Source organism: Thermobia domestica, chromosome 10 (genome assembly GCF_964235325.1).
Source record: "Thermobia domestica chromosome 10, izTheDome1.hap1.1, whole genome shotgun sequence".
NCBI classification, from domain to species: domain Eukaryota; kingdom Metazoa; phylum Arthropoda; class Insecta; order Zygentoma; family Lepismatidae; genus Thermobia; species Thermobia domestica.
In genome coordinates this window covers 103,145,784-103,166,293 of record NC_137463.1, presented here as the reverse complement: position 1 = coordinate 103,166,293, position 20,510 = coordinate 103,145,784, and the positions used below count along the sequence as shown (strand labels likewise).

The window sequence follows — 20,510 nt, the reverse complement described above, 5'->3', positions numbered from 1 at the left end:
GCACTTTGATAGATGGGAGTTGTGTCTACAAAAGATACTAAAATATAATTCTAGTTAGATTAATTAATATAGAGGTATTTAAATTATCTTAAGTAATATTATAAAGTTACCGTTTTAAGGCAGGGAAGTGTTAAAATAACAGGGCCAGAGAATAATTTTAGTTATAACCAGTATGTTAAAATCAAATATATATTTTATGGAGATACGTATCTTCCTTGTGCTGTGGAAAATTTTCGGAAATTTTGAACCCATTATAAAAAAATCTTTTGTTCGGAAATATTGGCAAAACCTGGAAAATATAATTTAACTATTTCTTCGTCTGATGCTAATCTTATTTGCTGTAACCTCGTCTGCAGAATGTATGCCTAGGTACAATGTATTTCGCTAGCAGGAAAAATATTTAAAGCAACAGCTTTTAATTTTACTTTTTAGTTTTCTGATTTCTGATAAAAATCCCTCTTTATTATTTGTATATTTATCAAACAACTCAAAAAGAGAGATGATCTTATTTACATATACACACATACGCCGTACAAGTGCGTAAATTTGAGCAGCGACAAATATATTTATAAATTTAACATGTGTAACTTCCGTTCGTTACTATTAAAGACTAGCACCCGTTCTTCACACAGGGAGAATAAGTTTCATTTTGGGTATAAGGGGCACCATAACTGTCACCAATGAACTTAGGAACCCAAAAACTATGAATTCGACACAGTAGCAGTAATTTTCAATTACTTTTAAATGTCACCCTCCCCATTTACTACTACTAATGGGGCTGAATTTAGATTTAAACAGCTTCGGAAGTGTTAATGTTCATCTCAGAACCCCCAAAACCATGGATTCGACACCAATATCGGGAACCTCTCCCCGCCCCCAAGTTACGAGGATGAATTTGGATTTAAGCGGCATCGGAAATGTCACTGCACATCTCAGCGACCCCGAAAACTATAGATTTGACACTAATAGCGGCCACTTTCAGTTATTTTTATATATTTCTTCCTACCCAAGTTGCGGGCCTGAATTTGAATTTAAATGGCATCGGAAGTGTTACTTTTCATCAAAGCAACCCCAAAACCTATGAATTAGACATTAATATCGGTCATTTTCGATCATTTGCATATATAACTTCCCTCCCTCCACCCCCAGGTCACGGAGCTGAATTTGGATTTAAACGGCATTAGAAGTGTTACAGCTCATCTCAGCGACCCCAAAAACTATGGATTCGACACTAGTATCAGTCGTTTTCGATCATTTTTATATATGTCATTCCCTTCGTCCTCCCTAAAGTTCTGGCGTTGAATTTGGATTTAAACTGCATCGGAAATGTCACTGTTCATCTCAAAGGTCCTGAAAACTATGGATTCACACTAATATCGATCATTTTGCATCATTTTTATATAGTCTACCTCCCTCTCCCCCAATTTGCGGGGATAAATTTGGATTTATTATGGATTCAATATTGATATCGGCTATTTTCCATCTTTTTTTTATATACCTCCTCTTACCCTTCCCCCAAGTTGCAGAGCTGAATTTGAATTTAAGCTTCATCGGAAATGTCACTGTTCATCTCAGCAACCCGGAAAACTATGGGTTCGACACCAAGATCGGTAATTTTCAATATATATCCGCATTTCCTTCCTCCAAGTTGCATCTTCAATGTGTAATCTTAAATTCATCCGAGGACCTAAATTCATCTATGTTGAAAATTTTTGAGATCAGTCTAATGGTTCAAGAGTTTTTAAATTACAAGTATATTCACTTTCATTTTTATATATAGAGATAATTTGTCGCACTAGAAAACAGATATTTGTTTACTTACAAAATTTTGTACATAAAGTTTATAGTAAATTCTGTATTTGAATATTAAATGATAGTAATTATATGTCTAAGTGCATGAGTAATAGTGAAACTTACCTACTGTTCTTTCTTTTAAGAAATAATTTGGTTAAAATTAACAATTTCACCAGATCAAAGAGCACATTAAGGACTTAGTTTCATTCAAGAGCCCTATTTGTTGCAAAACAGAAAGCTTCATGATTGTAGATGTGTATGCAATTGTAAAAGTTCTGTAATTAATGCACATCCAGGTGTAAACGACTAAAAGGCACATAAAGGAAATGTGTACAGACTATTAATTTTCAAGAATAATTACAACAATTTTATTTTCGAATACTACTACTTTTTTAAAAAAATATTCGTTATATTGAAATTTATCAACTTACATTTTTCACGCGTTCGAAAAAGAAGGTCCCATTACTGGTAAAACTAACCTAATACAAAGATTTTTGTTATTTTCCCAATTTTTCCAAATTTACGGAAAGAAACCGGAAAAAACGTTTTTTTACCAGCAGATTCAAAATTCCCGGAAATTTTACACTAGTAACGACGACTCTTCAAAGCATTCTGTTCGGTGCAAACAAACTGTGGAGAATAAAAATCATTTCGACGGTTACAGCGATCAATAAACAATATAGTATCAATAGCAGGAAAATTCTGAGTATTTTAAGCTGTTTATTACTATTAAATAGGTCAATTCGAGTTTAAAATAATCAATAAATTGTATATTAGAATAATGCAGCAAGATGTTAATTTTATTCAAGCATTACAGTATTATTGGCAGTAGTATATGAAGTTAGGGAATAATTTACATTTTTATGTTTTTCAGCCGAAGTATAATGGCATAAACATTTGACATCCATCTGTTTGTGACTTTTCTTCTACGTAGTGTAATTATTTGCTATCTGAATTTAAATTCTTAATCGAGTGCATGGTTTTGTTTCTTTTATATTATTGATTACTCTTATCCTTTGTTGTAGAATTGTGTTTGTTATTGAAGCTTTCTAGAAAACAGATACATTTAGAAACGTCCTATATTTGGTTATCAGCTATAGCCCAAAGTGTAAGACCCCAAGGAAAGAAACTTCATTCGATGTTAATCTACTTAATGGTCATAGTCCGCGTGCAGTGGACTTGAAGCAGCAGAACGTGATAAGGGTCTAAAATGAGCATGCCATTTCTGAGACCTTCCCTCCCACTTATATCAAGGCATCTTGAACGAAATGGTCACGTTTTTCTGTGTATTTTAGGGTTTGTAACTAAACGTAACTTCTTATTACCCTGTGTTTTAATCTTGTACTTGTCTTAATGTTAAACACGTTAATTTTTTTGGTGTTACAGAGTATTGCCCGCCAAAGGACTTTTAGTTGAATTATGTATAGTTCACTTACTTGTATTTTCTCCTGGGTTTGGAGAGATCAGAGTTTACCTCTTAACCCAGGTAGCTCCGCAATTATTTCACAATACAAGATGAAAAGCAAAAATTACATCTCTCTCTCTCTCTTTCTTTCTTTCTTTCGGTAATGTGATTACAAGCACTGGCGCAAATCCCGGACAACTGGCGCAAATCTTGGAACTGAGGGGGACTGTCCCCGTAATAATCCGGTTTGAAATGTGTTTTTTGGCGGGAGGAATATAATGATTAGTGTCCGATTGCCACAATAGTGAGTTGAAATTGAAGTTCCCCCCTCCAGAATAAGCCTCAAATCTGTCCGACTCCCAATGTTGAACACAAGCATCGTTCTACAACTTAATAAATATTTCGAACATCGCTTTAATATATATATATATATATATATATATAGTATATAAGAACAGTCTTACCCTCCCCCCCCCAATGTTGAAAACAAATTTGTGCCGCTGATTACAAGGAAATATTCCTTGATGTTTGCGTTTGTGGGTACGATATTGTCAAAAACCGTCCGATATTCAATAAAAATTTTCTCCATATAAGAGGCAAATAAAAACAAGAGGTGTGTGTTTAACAGGCTTCGAATTCGATTTGCAGAGTCTCTGATCGCGTGATACTTTTTGTTGTTTTCCAATTAACCCATCAAATATTGACTCTTGTTCGTTTGTTTAACATCCTAAGATTATGCACCGAGAGTAAGGAAGACTGTGATGATAATAATGAATGAAATGGTGGAATGAAGAAAGAGGGAGGGGAAGAAACGAGAGAACCCACACACACGGTGTTTGTTCACCACAAAAACCCTTTTACATTGACCTATCCATTTATTTTTTCTTATTTTTTTTTAATCATACTCCTGATTAATATTTGTGCTCGTCCATAATTATGTGGACCAGGGATGGATTTAGGAGAAGGTCCGTGGCAATATTCTTATCAAGGGAAACTCTCGTAGTGAAGTACATGTAATGCACATCCAAAATCATTATGATTTTAAATTTTGTAATGTTAACGAAATTTTCTAGCAGGTTCGATCTTTTTCAACGTATCTTAATTAACCCACTCTTTCCTAGAATGAAAATATTGCCTTGCCCTTACTTTTTTCCCCTTTCTTTCTTGAATCTCCTAATTTGCTGCACACCAGACAGAAAGAACCAGGAATGTGATAGTTGGCCCGGCGATCAAACTGGAACCCGCAATATTGAGGTTAAGCACACCCATTAGTTCGCGAAGCGTAGTACGCTTTTTAAAATTGAACCTAGGAAAATTACTAGTGCTGTTCCAAACCTAAAATAGAAGTTGACAGTTTACATTAATAGAATCTGTTGCAGTTCAATATTCCTGCGAGTAACGTAAACATTGTTTTTCTAGATCTAAAATATTTTCAATTTTGAGAGATGCATTCATTGGAAGAGTCAGGGAAGGAGACAAGAAGTATAAACACAAAGTGAGAAGGGGGAAAAACACACCATGTTATTCCCCCGCGCCATATCTCATGCCAAATCTTTTGATTCAGTGGATTCTTGGGACCATTCCAGCAACATACGATAGTGGTAAAGTCCTCTATGCGCTTGACCTCGTATAAAAACATCTGACTGCCCTGTTTCAAGTCTTCTTCCACAAGTATTTGACGCGCATTCTTGCTCGCTCTCGCCTGGAATTAGCAATCAACGAAAGGCAGTATTTGGATTAATTAATCTTCGCTCAAATTTCGGTGGTAAGTGTCAGTGTTACATAAATACTGTTTGTAATTATTTTTTGGCGCTTGTTTATGTGAATGAATCCCTAGTAAATGGGTGTAGTATTTGTTTGTAAATGAAACGTGAGTGTTGAACCTTGAAATAGATTAAATTCGTGTATCGCATTCAGATGCGAAAAAAAAAGGAGACTATTTGTATACAAAACATTAAGAGAAAATTATTTATGTTGCTGAGGGGCATTTCTCATCATTAATCTGTTTCCAAGATTGAAAAAAAGGCGTTGTCCATTCATTGCGCACTTGACTTTGGACAGCTGAATGTCAAAGGCAAAACGCAGTTTCCGGTTTTATCTTAAAATAGCATACTCCCTTAACTCAACGTTAATAACCAGTTTCCAGATTTTTTTTTTCATACATTTTCAAAATTCTTTAATATTGGCGGTGGGGGGGATATTTTGTTATGAAATAAGGAGTATATGTCAACGATTATGCAGTTCCTTTCTTCATTACTAAGTTCTGCGTTGCTGATTACATTTTCCAGTGAAAGACATATCTTACACAATTGTGGAACAGTTTACATAATTACTAAACAAAAGTACATTTCAAATTTTTCTTTCGTTCCTTAACTTGAGGAAAGCATGATAAACGGATTTAATCATACAAATTTATCTTTACTAGATCTCCGTTTCAAAACTTTTACGGACATATACATACCAATCACCAAGTAGAGTATAAAATCACCGTTCATGAAATATTCAATTTAAAGAACAATGTACACTAATTCACAGTTATTGAAACAAAAGAAAATGTAATAATAATCAACTCTTAACTTAATCACATGGTTGTCCCGCATAAAATTCCTGCATACCGACCTTGATTGGTAGACAGTGGGAGGTAGTACTAATATAATAATAAAACTCTACTTCAGAACCGTGGTGCAACCTTGTAAAAGATCTGACTTTTGTACACTCATTCTAGTCAAATTCTAGAATGAAACAATAAATCAAGGACAGGCCTGCGTTTCTCTTCAATACGTGTCTGTGATTTTCGTCTTTAGGCAATATATAACACCGAGGTTATAAATTATGAGCTCCGCTATTAAATTGAGACCTAAATGAACGCTTGAGTTGTATCCGAGGCTCTAATAGCAGTATTTGAACCTGCGACCACGCTACCCGAAAGTGAGCGAGCTAGTTGTGACAAAATCCCCATAAACATGAAGCAGGCAGAGAATGTCGCTTCTACACTCTTTGAAGGAACAAATTCAAAATTAAGGCCATTATTTTTTACAAGTTAAAAATGTTCAAATTCATTAGTATTGAATGTAGAAATGTAAGGTGTCCAAAGTAAAAATTTTATCGCTGTAAACAAGGGAAGAAACTGTACTTAATGCTAATTTTTCTATACTAGAACATTAGGCTGAGGGAAGAAACCTTAACTATAGCGATAAAATAACTACTGATGTGACGTCCCTCAAGAGCCGCAACTTAGAGAAACTATGAAGAAGTCAAATCAATCTGAAAATTTTGTTGCACTGGGTTGCTTAGATTTCTGTTTGAACTATTGTTAATTATAGTAATTCCTTGGGGAAGCTCTTCATAAAAGAGTAATAAACACAAGACTTCTGAAAGACGGCACATTCATAAGGTCATTGCCATTACTTGGACTGTGACAGATCTCGTGTTCAGTGACGTATGTAAGATGTTCTCCGTCAGTCAATTTAGCCTATTCAGAATCACTAATTACAGATACAGACTTACGTTCTAAATAGAATCGATTCAATAGATTTCATGTGTTTCTTTCAAGAATTATGTATTGTATAAATTTGATTTACAGTCACCAACCAACATACATACCCAGTAGCGTAACTAAGGATGCGACTCCCCCCCCCCCTTCGCAAGAATATCAAAGACCCTCTTTTTCCATGTTCATGAAAACACTTAAAATTTATACATTTTTTTAAAAAAACTTTGGGTGTTTCATCTAGTCAATCATTACTTGCTCATTTTATACAAAAATTGCACATTATTATTAGGTTATTATTGTTCGGTACAGGTTGATAATGTTCTCATTGTTACCAAGCAAGATAGTAGAATTTAATTCACTCAGCTGAGAATTATTGAATATTGTCAAATCCGTTCTGTTTATTATTCCAGGCTCTATACAGAATGTTCGCAGTTGCAAATTATTGGAACAAAGCACCTCTTTATTTTACTTAGGGTTCGTTCATCCGGATACTCCTCCGAGATGCGTGAACCGTTCTTTACCAAATTTGACATGGTGATTCTAAGAGGAGAGCAGGCAGAGTATCATAAGAGGTCGCATGTCCCGATCGAACATACCATTGAGGAATAGTCGCCGAAAAACTGGATCTCCGAGATGCGTGAATCGTTCTTCACTAACATTGATATAGTGATTCGAGAGCGCGCGCTGAGTGTCGTAAGGAGTCAGACACCATTGAGGAATCATCACCGAAAAACTGGATGCCCATAGATTTAACATTGGAAAAGCACTTGGCGCGCGAATTCTCAGCCCTTTTCGTTTTGTTCTGCAAACACAATTTTTCAAAACCGTTATATTTTTCGCTGATATGCCAAATTCAACTATTTGCATGTCGTGTTCGTTCACGAAAACAATTGATGCACTAAAAGATTCTGTGCATAATCGCTCCAAGCTTACAGTTAATGCACATTTAGGTATTTTTATTTTCTAGCACTAACCTGAAAATATAAGAGGGTTACAGAACAAGAGTAAGGAAAAAGTGTGAAAAGTAATGAAACACGAAAAATAGATTTAGTGTGGTATTAACGGCCGTACCATCTAGAATGGACTTCGTAACTGAGAGGTTAGAGAAAATATTTTTGTCTTTTAAAGTCAAGTCTGAATTTAAATTTAATTAACATTGTAGGATCATAAAATTAATCTTTGAAACTTTTGGCCCCCTTTTGCCGTGGTCCCCCTCCCAGCATTGCGGACCCGTTTGTTACGCCACTGTGCATATTTCCATCTTATGTTAATGTTCTTTTTGTAAAGAATTTTGTCATAAATGCATCAATTAGAATATATATAATATATAAAAGTAGATAGAGTGATTCCCTATATGGAATCGAAAATAACTCAAATTGGCCAATGTCTAGTTTTTTGTTCAGCAACATTACTATAATTGTCTGGGAATTTCACATACAAACATTAACTTATATATATATATTCTCCCTTATAGATTGAACTTTTAACTATTTCCGCGTACGACGGATAAAAAATTAACTAGAAAATGTCATTGCTTCGTACAACCGGAACCTAGAAGTGATATCTATGCTACAAGAAAATGAAAAGGTCAAAAGTCATTCTGCATCAGTAGCTATTATTTCTTCCGTGTGATAATCGTGGCGATGAAGGTTCTTTTCCAAAACAGTAAAACAAAGAACGTTATCTCAAGTATGTCGCTAATACTAAGATAAAGCAAAGAGTGTCTCTAGAGTAGTGCTTGTAATTGATGACCCCGACTAAAGGCTTTTATATCAAATTGAACATGTATACAAATAGTTATCAAAATAATGGAAAACCTACAGTTTGCAACGGGTAAAATGTATGAGGGCTAATACTAAGGGCGTGTGTGCAGCACTTGGCTGGTGGTGTTAGTAGTATGTTACGTGATCGCTTCTATTGTGTTAAATAGGATAGAACGGAGCCGTGTGTTGAAACGAGCAGACGGTGGTGATGCAAAATTGGCAACATCTCAGTTTCAAAGAGACCAAACTGTGAGTGCATGGTTAGCGCAGATATATAAGGTGGTCAGTGTGTTACATGTGTCGTGAGGAACAGTGTGCAAAATGATGACTGCCTAGAGAACTCATGGCAGAACAATATCGGTGAATAATATTAGTGTATGGAAGATAAGTCCTGTGGCACATGGATTGCCCAAGCATTGAAAAGAATTGTCACTAAGATCTATGAGCGAATACGACAGAAGTGACTGCGGAACTCTATTAGCATCTTAAACAGCCTATTGCAACAATCATAGTCCAACGCGAATTGGTTAACCAGAATATCCGAAAGCTTTAGTGCGACGAAAATGATGTCTAAAACTAGTAAAGTGGACTGCCTTTCGGGAGAAGGTAGAATACTTTTTTTTTTTTTTTTTCGCGTATGTATTCTTATTCCAGTATTTAATAATCCTGAGTTCATATTTTCTCTAGCAGGGAAATCTCGCTGAGGTCTCTCATAAATTTATTCTTGTTGCTAACTGAGATGAACAGTGCAGAGACTAAAGATAATTATTAAACATTGTACTGTCCGCGCAAGTGAAATCTTACTTTGTTTCTCATTTTGGATGTAATTACGTACTTAGAATAGACTTTACGTGCTTCAAGTTCGTTCTGCCTTTTTCAGTTGCAAAAAATACTGGGTTAGGGCCTGAGTAAGATTCAGAACTTTGCTTGAATGACCACAAGAAACAGTCAATAAAGATTAGTAGTGAATATAATTTGAATAAAGAATTAATTGAAAATTACTATTCATAAAATATCATACGACTTGGCATTTTTTCTATCTTCAGAACTTTTAAAGATTTTTGTCGTGAATAACCACACAAGTTATGCGTTCTTACCTGCAGCCAGTAAATTCGTTGATTTATTGCAGGTGTAAAACCAGTAATTATCAGTAATTACTGTTTAGGTGAAGGAGTATTTATGTATCTGTATTTCCTTTTTTCATAGAAATATTTTGTGTTTGCGAAAAAAAAAAAAAAATAAGCATGTAGATACATATAAGCAATAATGAAAGTACTTTCGTGTCCCATCGGATATATCATTTCATGGAAACTCTAAATTTAAACTCTGTACCCACTGTAATCGACAGTATATTTCCAGTTACTACTAACGAACAGAAAATTGCTTTATGGCAGTAGTCATATATCAAACACAAGAACATATAACAGCAAAACTCCATTCTTTTGAAAAGACGTGTGGCGTTCAAAATAGCACTTTCAAGTCGAGAGTCGTACATATTAAAGAACAATATAATTTCGATGAGATTGAAGCTGTATTTAGTAGTGGTAAGGTCATCTATTTTTTAAAACCATTGTTAATTTTATGTTATTTGAACAGATTTAACGCAACTTGTTCCTCATGATTAACTGTAAATTATCATTAAGACGGATATTTCTACTTTTCAGAACGCAATAGAAGATGGGCAAAAATAGGTTTACACTTTGCAGTGAAAATATTTCAGGCACAACATACTAATGCACAAAAACCGAGACACCAAGCACTTGTAGGCTCATTCAAAGTGTTCACTTCAATATTGGCATATTTGGAATCAATCAGCCAGATTAAAGCACAGTAATGTCTAAATCAGGGCTAACATTGATTTTTTTTTCAGGAATCTGAAATGAACCCATGGACTTCAAGCAATGTGTGTGTGTTGTGTGTGTTTTTTTCAGCTCCTAGAAATAGAAATACGTGGGTATAATGGGGAGCATGGAGGCCACTCATTGTTGGCACGGCGTTCAATCCATCTTACCGGAAACGATACAACAGTGCATCAAGAAAATTACACAGGGGACATCGTTAAGGGGTCAAAGTTTGGCAAATTTTGGGTTTTCTACTACTTCTCTACGCAGCATCTTAGCTTACATATAATTGTTGCTGTTGATTGTGCGTGTGTGTAAATAAATAAATACATGGATGAACTTCGAGCATGTCAGACAGGCTCACACAGTGACAATGGGCTGATTGAGCTCAGGAATACTAGATAGAAGTTTTCCTCATATCATCAAACTCAGTTATGCCTTTTGACGTAACGTGATTAGTTGAAAAAACAGTCATTCGGCTAAACAGCTTTGTCGAGAAATTGTAGATTTACTTGAATCTCATTCAGCATAACCTCTGTGAATTAAAGACGACATTCTAGACCATCTTGTGTTAGATATCGCAGGACTTAAAAACCGGGACAACTTATGAAAATTTACATTATAGTCATAGTTATGTACTTGTGTCTTGGTGAAATGTCAGAATTAATTAAATAATAGTCTACAGTAAGACAGGCAAAAATGTGACAGAGAGTAGATTATTCTCATAAATTGAAAATCATTGAGTAATTAAAGCAAGATTTTTTTTCTTTTTTTAAATATCACACTGATGATACTGACTATGGAAATTTGGACATTTGGATTCCTGAACAATTCCTTCAGGACAGGAGGACAGATGTTGTAAATTTGGGGCTCTCCTGGTTAAACCAGGATTCTGGAAGCCGTACTCATGGGGTGACCTAGGAATGACCAGCTGACCCTTCGAGTAATGACAAACTCAGCCGAAGCTCGTCTGGTGACTTGTGTGGGCCATTCACAAAATCAACGCTACTTTCATCACATTTTCGTGTCCAGATTTCGGGGTGATGTTAACTGAATCTCCTTCCTCGAATATGTCTCTTCTGGCAAAGGAAATGCCGTGAACATCGGTCACGTTGGAGGATTTCTCTTCACTTCCGCCGCACTATTTCTGCATGTTCAAATTTTTATTGTCTTCATCTTTCAGATTTCCCGCCGTTAGGAACCACTAACCTGAAAAAAAATGGTATCAATCTACTTTTGTATCCATTCTGCAGATCCTGAAACGGATCATAATCTATGAATATAATTATAAACTGTTTAATTAATTTTACCGATCGGGCCTAGGCTAATAATTAGTGTTCTTTCCTCGGAATCAGGAGGCCCTGCTGTCGAATCCGATGGCCGGTGATCTTGACCGAGGTTTTTTCAGGGTTCTTCTTCATTTTCCTCAAGCGGGATTTTATTATTAATGTTTCAACTTTGGCTAATTGTCTTCCACTTCTTTTCTATTGTTGTTGATCGTTAATGATTTAAGAGTAAATTATCCTCACAAACTATATGTGGAAACGTTCGAATAAATTAATTAATTTACAAACAGTAATAAAATAGAGAAAGGAAGTTACAGTAAGCTGAGATGATTGCTGTTCAGTTGAAAAATGTTTTATAATTTAGCTCAGAAGAAGTAGAGGATCTGATTTACAATAGTGAGTTCTTGAGTTAAAGGGAGAGAATATGCATAATAATGACTTGGGAAGTAAAACCAAATTTCATTAATAGGACCTTATATACGATTCTTAAAATGCTTTTTGTTTGTGTGTACGTTATGGTTTTGTATGTTCTGGGGCATGATTTACACTAATCAATATTTTAACTGAAACTTTCAGTTTGAACCTTAAATAAGTGGAGTGAATTTGATTTCTTCATAAATAAGCTAAAGTTTGGGAAGAAAACATTTCCCTATGTCAGAAATTAAATGTACTGAAATATTTTTACTTTTTTTTCGTACTGACAAAATTTATTCAAGAAAGAATGTGCAAATATGTTGTCCACATTGTGATATATATTTTAAATTTTAATTCCTACTAAACTGTTGTTTTATTTATGAAGAAAAAGAATTTGTGTGTCATTTTTATTTTTCTACTTATTACAAAAAAAAAAAACATTGAAACAGCTCAGTTAACCAGAAATGGATCATATTTTAATTTCTTTGGTTGTAGAAAAAAAAAATGTTCATTATTCTAGAAACAGGGCGAATATAAGCAGGATTGCCGAAGTTTTGTGGAGCGTAACATCACATCACAGCCATGATCACCAAAAAAACTTTTTAATTAAAGTAGGAAACGAAACCTTGAAAAATGGGATTAAGGACAAAAAAAACTTACGTGTTTATCTTGAATTGGACACGTCTTCATTCATGTCAATATCCTATTCCTTTCTGTAGGTGGTGTACAGTTACTAATTATTCAGTAACTGAGTTTATCCGAACGTATTATTGGAAAGAAGAAGATGGCCCATAAGGGCAGATGGATTTTGCAGTATTTAATACTTGCTTCTACCTTCTACATTGTTAAAGAGTCGACGAGCAAATCGTAAGCATTTTATTTAATTAAAACTTCAGTATTTTTTAAACCATTGTTGATGATGAAATTGTTTCATAAGTAAGTAAATTTTAGTTTGTATTTTTTTAAACAACAATTTTCTGAAAGCGTGTAGTTTTCTTTACATAAAGGAACATTACTATTAAAGCAGAGAGTGTAACGTTTTAGCCCCTTTGTTGAGTGAGAATATAATGGAGTCTGCTGTATTTAGTAGGAAGTCAGATTTTTCTTCATTTGACAAGTTCTGAATCGTCTATGTAGAACCCATTCTTCTTTTATTTACCACTATTGTCTTTTCTCGCACAAAGTCTTGCAATGTACGTCTGAAGGTGTGTTGTGTTTGGGAGGGTTGAAATTATCTTAAGCCGAAGATTTAAAATATAGTATGGTTCACGAAGTTCTGGTTAGAAGTCAACCATTGGGAAATTATACTTAAACAATTTCACCTGTATTACGTCAGTAAAAGAAGTGCATTTAGTCAAACCTCCGATCTTCGTCAGACCGAAAAGAGATAGGAAGTGGGATTACAAGAATTAGGTGAACTATATAGGTATTCAATACAGCTTCCTGTTTTCAAAATATATACAGAATTTTCTTTTATCCTCATAATGCACTTTTTTTAATGAAGTTTTATTAGGCGAAGTGATAAGTGCAATTTCTGAACCATGATTTATAATCCAGATTCTGCCGCATTATTAAAGCAGTCTTGACCTTGATATTGGTAATGGTAAATCTATGATAGGATTACTACACGTGTAATTAATTTTGTACTGAGTTTGTTACTGTTGAAAAGCAAGATATTGTCCTTATCTTCAGTAATCGACGTGTAAAGTTGACGGAGCAATATTGTTAAATATTTGTTCAAGGGGTAAATAATTTTTCAGAGTTTAAAAAATAATATTCATATAGTAATGCTATTTCTTTTTCTCTTAAATCTGACGTCCGTGCTCGTGGGTTTTCTCGGGGTTCTCCCGTTTCCTCCCACTTTCTTCATTCCACCATTTCATTCATGTCTCATCATCACCGTCTCCTTTAGCCTAACCGGCATAACCGTGCGACGTAAAACTTAAAGATTTCATTTCATTTCATTTTCTTAAATCTGACGTGCGATTATATATATGTGTAAGAGATCGTAATTCGTAAAAACCACTTAGAATACCCTTCAATGGAAATCAAATATGTTAATTGAATCTGTTATATCAGCATCAAAACAAAGGGATGCGGAGAAGTATGTAAATTTCTGACCCATTGGTGTTAAGAATTAACTCATACTTTCGTTTGTACGCGCAGTTCTTCTGTTGATATAAGTCCTTAACTTTTTCTTTCCAATTATGTCTAGTATGAATAGTTTATAGAAGCGTGGTGAGAGTTTACTTGTACTTGATCTTTTCGTTTTGCCTTGCGAAGTCTTCTAGATAAAATAACAGTATTGCAATATTTCCAAGTGGTAAGGCAATCAAGGTGGACGAAACAGGATCTGTTCAACGTAAAAGCATCTCGTATTATTGTTTGTTGCATGAGATATTGTGGTGATAATATCCTTTTATTCTTTCAGGACTTCAGGAACTCGTGTTGCAACAGTTTCTGTGCCTCTTACTCAGCAGTTTTTAATTAATGCAAAGATTCATCAAGCTCAGAATCATTACTTTTGGAAGAAATTCAACCTAAATAACATAACATGCTCCTTCTCAACAGGTAAGTAATTCTCTCTTTTACTAGGAAGTTTAGTTGTGTTTTAACGCAACTAAACTTTTATATTCTGACGTAAAATTAACCCTTTCGACTTTGGCGTTAACATATGTGTACATCATATTTTAAGATTAATATAATTACTCTGGAAGATTCAAAATGGCTGGCACCAGAGAAATGGCAGAAAGTAATTTACACAAGTTCAAAGAATACTGACATGAAAACCCAGCCATTTTGAATCCTCCAAAGTAATTATATTAATCTTATAATGTGTGTACATATATGTTACGGTCAGGTCGAAAGGGTTAAATTTATATGCTTACATGCACAAATAGGCGAGGCTAATAAAAAAAAATATTGAGTATTAGGACTAGAGATGCAAGGGCTCGGAAAAAAAACGACTTTTTTGGGAAAAAACTCGGTTTTTTCTGCTTCGCTTTTTTGCTTGAGAAATTTTGGGCTTTTTTGAAAAATTTTGCTTTAAACTGATAAAGCAGACTTTCTTTCGCTTCTCTACAACAAAAAACTCATTTAATTAGTGGTTGATGCATATAGTAATATGAAAACTCGAAAATAAACCATGAATTTCAAAAAGATTTTTCAAAATTCTTAACATATTTACATTATGAATTCCAAAGGATTAATCAATATATGTAATAATACTTTAACCTCTTATATACAATAAGTACTTTAAAAAATGATACACAATTGAACTAGCAAAATTGTATGTAGTATTTTTACTTCAAAATATCACACACCCTCTTTTTGAAGCAAAATAAAGAAAAACATGAGAGAAATCTGCACATCAAGAGCGTCGTTTCAGGTGGTTCTGTACATTCTTGAAATTTAAGTTTTAACTTTCATATACATTGTATGAATATTTCGAACAAATTTTTCACTGACTGATCACATATGTAATAATCTGTTACCACCTATTAGGTGTTTCGGATCTGGAAAATCGGTAAAGCTCCAAATTCTGTAATGCACTGACTGTTCCTTAAGCTTGTTCACAATCGGGAAAGTACCAAATTTTCTGTTAATGCATCATATACGTAATAGACGGTTCATCTGAGCGTATGGTTTCCTAGGCTGTATAATATATAACCACCATCACAGTTTACCTAGTCCTGAAGGTTTCTGAATTTTTAACAAGAAAATTCAACATATCGTTACGAAACTTTTTTTTTTTTTTTTTTTTTTTTTTTACAAAAACTATGGAATTCATTTAAAAAGAGTGGAAGAATCAATCACTGTTCCAATTCACAAGAAAGACGACAAAATTGATTGTAATAATTATCGAGGCATTTCTCTTAACATTCTGTTAATAAGATTGACCCCATACGCAGATGAAATTATTGGAGATTATCAGTGTGGATTTAGTCGAAATCGACCAGATATTTATCATTCGACAAATACTCGAAAAGAACATCAACTGTTTATTGATTTTAGAAAGGCTTACAACTCGGTTAGGAGGGAAACATTGTACAACATTCGTACAGAATTTGGAATACCGAAAAAGCTAGATTTATTAAGTGTTTAAATGAATCCCAGAGTAAAGTCCGAGTAGAAAAATGCGAGCTTCCACGTCGAGATTGGCCTGAAACAAGGATATGCGTTATCGTCGTTCTTATACAGCTTTGTTCCGGAATAGGCTATAAGAAAAATCAAAGATAGGAACCAGGGCCTAAAGTTGAATGGTATTCAGCAGGTTATGGTGTGTGCTGATGATGTAAATCTGATAGAAGAACACTCGAAAGAAATGCAGAGGCCTTATTAAACGCTTGCAGGGACATGAGTAAATGCAGAGAAATCTAAATACAAGGAAGTTCACAAGGATCATAATACAGCAAATTATGGATGCGTTAAAATATCAATTAATACTTTCGACACAGTGGATACTTTCAAATATCTTGGATCAATATTACCAGACCAAAATCATACCTACAAAAAAATTAAATGTCCACTGAAATCAGGAAATTCTTGTTATTATTCAGTTCAAAATATTTTGTCGCGAATTCTGTCAAGGAATTTAAAGCTTAAAATATATAAAATGATAATCATGCCTGTTATGCTTTATGGTTGTGAAACATGGTCGCTTACGCTGAGGGAAGAACGCAGACTGAAATTATTTGAGAATAAAATTCTGAGACGAATATTTGGACCCAAGAGGAACGGTAATGGAGAATGGCGGAAACTTCATAAGGAGGAACTACATAATTTATACGGTTTACCAAATATCATTAGATTCATCATGTATAGGAGGCTCAGGTGGGCAGGTCATGTAGCCAGAGTGGAAGAAAGTAGGAACGCTTTCAAAGTTTTAACTGGAAATCCAATCGGGAAACGTCCATCAGGAAAACCTAAGCCCAGATGGGAGGACAATATTAAGATGGATCTAGCAGAAATGGGAATACAGAGTAGAAACTGGATTGAATTGGATAAGGACATAAGTCAATGAAGAGCTTTTGTGGCCAGAGAGAAAGAGAGAGAGAATACATTTAAGTTAAGCACAAGTGCACAACAAACATGAGTGAGTGGTTAGTTTTCGCGCTTCTATCGTGAAGTCCGGGATTCAACCCCGCATTCGACCATTTTGACAAAAGTTTTCTTAATTCCATCTGTGAATGTAGAGATAGTGCCTGTACTTCGAGTCCTGGCTGACTTCCTTTCTAATCGTTTTTAAATCTGTTATTACTAATTACAACCCTTCCCAGCAGTGATGAATTTGCGAAGAGGGTTAGGGTGGGGATGTCTTTCGGATTGAAACCTCTACCCCGAAATTACGGAATTTCTAAAACAAACTAAATATTAGTTTTCCCTTTACTCTTAACTTCAAGCTGTCCTCAAATAAATTTAAAAAAAAAAAATGGAAATTTTAGGAAAACTAAGCATTAATAAGAAAATCCCCTCCCAAAATACTTTTCTAAATCCGCCACTGATTATCAGTATAAAATGGTCTTCAAGGTTGTATCTGGAAAATTATAGCTCAATATACAAACGAAACGAAATATTTGTTATGCCTGTACTCATAAACTTAAGCTCCTCTTAAAAGTTAGGAATTTTTAGAAAAAAAAAAAACACTATTCAGAAAAACCCCTCCCAAATATTTTTCTAAGTCCGATACTGATTATTTCTATCAAATGGTATTCAAGGTTGTGTCCGGAAGATTATTGTTAAATCATTGCACAGCTACAGTATAACGGAAATGTAGAAGTACGATCTGACAGATATATTGAAAAACGTACGCTCTGATGGATACATTGAAAAACATAAGTTTAATTATGTGCTAGAAGCTAGAGTACTAAGCTGTAAGAAGTGAAACACGGATGACTAAAAAGAAATGATCTAGAGAAGAAAAAATGTCGATAATTCAGAAGTTAACATAAAGTTAAATAGCTTCTAAAATTGTCCTCAAATACTACGTACTTTATGTTTACTTTAACTCATAAACCATGTGCTCCATCCATCATGATGGTGAATTCCAGAGCGAAATATGGCATTTAGATCATGGAATCTTATTTAACTTTAGAGTATACTATAAGAAAGCTATTTAAACAGAAAAATCATGAAAATGAAAAAAGCCAAAATTTCCAAAATTCTCGTTTTTTTTTCAAAAAAGCCGGCTTTTTATGTGCAAAAAACCATCGATTCAAAAAAGCCGGCTTTTTTGCATCTCTAATTAGGACACGTGGGTCAGTTTCAGTGTTTCTCTTAGTTTAACTCGAAACTCCTTTAATATTCCTAATCAAAGCATAAATAGCTTGGGAATAAGCTTTTTTTAAAGTTAATGAACAGTATTGTCTTCGTAAGTGTATGCTGATGTGACTTAAAAACTAACTCATGCAGTCTGCGATTGAATTATTTCTAAGGTTCTCTGCCGCAGAAACTAAAGGCTACAGAGCATCTTATCCTGTGGCCATCCTATCCAATTAGATTATTCACTTCTTTCAAATCCTGCTTTAACTGTACCATTATCGTTCCATCTTGATGTTTGTCGAAAGGTACCTTACTCAAGATATTCTTACCAGACTTCGTATAAAATTCCATGTGAACGTTCTGCATTCTCTCTCACAACAATTTGCTAGGTAAAGAAAAAATCAAAACTGATGGTGGTGTCCAGGATGTTAAACATTCCAGCATAAATTATAATCTTTATGTTAACAGCTTTTGAAAATATTAAGATCAATCTATGTCAGGTAGAGACTGCATACTACGAATTACAAAAGCATCATCCTAGAAGCTAAGCTGAGATCTGGCTGTATCAGAACCGACTTGTTACGTCTCATTTTCCATATACAGATGATTGTCAAAATAATATAAACACCTGGAACAAGTGCAACTTACTAAATTAATTTGGCGTTGGACCACGTTTCACCCACAGAATATCTCTAATGCGACATGAAAAGGAGTCATAGAGTACGTGAATGGTAACAAGCGGAATATTAACATTATTCTGTTTGCAGTGCATCACTCATTTCCGTGAGAGAGAATGAAGGCGAACGGATCACAGATGTTCAATTAAGTTCAATCCCGGGAATTAACGGGCCAGCGGAGGTACCCAACTTCATCCCATTGTTCCTCAAAGTTTATAGCAATAGTTCCAGCTGTGTAAAGGAGGCACGGTGGTGCTTACCTTTGGTTTTGGGGTCTCTGGTTCGATCTCCGGCCAAGTAAGTTGGTAGTGGGCAACATCAGGTCCGTGAGTTTTCTCGGGGTACTCCCCAATTTCTCACGCATTCTCACTACCAATTCTCCCATCATTATTCATTTGCCTTAATCATCCATCTTTCTTAGGCCTAAAGAATCACATTATCATACCATCCTGGAATATGGTGACATTGCTCGGAAACATTTGAATGATGGGATGCTCACAGTCCTCTAAAATGGCACATAATCAAGGACTTTAACGCAACTGGTATGCGGCAGCACAGGACCCACTGTAATCCATATATTGCGGTCCGTAGCATCACAAAGCCATCTCCATGTATCGCAGTTAGGCGGAGACACTATGAATCATACACTTCTTTGAATGCTCACCAGTCCGTGGTTATAACTTATTTGACCACATCACATGTTTCCAGTTTTCAGTGGCTTCGCACGTTCAACTCGACATTATATCTCCGGGTTTCTTCGGGATTCTCCCGTTTCTTCCCACTTTATCCATTCCACCATTTCATTCATTTCTCATCATTACAGTCTCCTTTAGCCTAACTGGCATAACCATGGGACGTTAAACTAAGATTTTTTCAGCCAAAAACCACGTATGACAATGAGCAAAACGGATAGGGGAGAGGGACTAAGTATGCGAGGTTTATGAAGAGAACCGCCAGGTAAACAAGGTTGAAAACCACTGCTTTGGACAGTGTCCCTCGGGACATACTTGCCACTATTTTCAGGCTCGCAGCACATAACCGAGCGCCAACAATTTACTCTCTGGAAATCAGAGATGTCGCTCATTTTACACTACCACCGTCTGCTCAGATCATTGCACACTATCTGTCTGCTGCTCTTTACGTAGTACTTTGTTCGCTTAACACACAACTACCAAGAGTCTGAGCTGACCATTGCCAACCCAACATCTGACGTGTTTCCAACTCCATGTCTTTATTATTTCAATAACCGTATGTACATATTTTGCATATGCTGTAAAATGAGGACTACGGCATTCCTCAAGCACTGTATAAAAATATGTTGTAGGCAGTGGAAAAGGATTGTTCGATGGAATATATTCTGTTTAGGGATGTAGTATTTTCCATATGGTGGAGCTATTACCTGTACAATTGCTGAGTGTAGGTGGAAGAACATCTAACTAAGATTTTCCGATGGGAACTACGAAAAAGTAAATTCGTGGTTGAGGATCACAGTGTTAAACGTACACAGATATGTGGATATCTGGATGCCACATTTTCATGTAGATGACGTGGTAGGAAATTGCCACGCGTAGGCGAT

General features: G+C 35.1%; 1 protein-coding gene across 5 annotated transcripts in view; it reads left to right on the top strand.

The window, feature by feature from the left end:
* The window catches only part of Pisd (phosphatidylserine decarboxylase), an 81,200-nt gene that overhangs the window by 47,061 nt on the left and 13,629 nt on the right, over positions 1–20,510 (top strand). For 2 of the 5 annotated variants that reach the window (XM_081728335.1, XM_081728333.1), the window contains 3 exons: positions 4,619–4,964; positions 12,716–12,863; positions 14,428–14,567. In XM_081728335.1, coding sequence (XP_081584461.1) covers positions 12,781–12,863; positions 14,428–14,567 — 223 coding nt within the window. In that variant the 5' untranslated portion in view covers positions 4,619–4,964; positions 12,716–12,780. The remainder of the gene's footprint in view (positions 1–4,618; positions 4,965–12,715; positions 12,864–14,427; positions 14,568–20,510) is intronic. The other 3 variants (XM_081728337.1, XM_081728334.1, XM_081728338.1) reach the window with 2 other exon arrangements.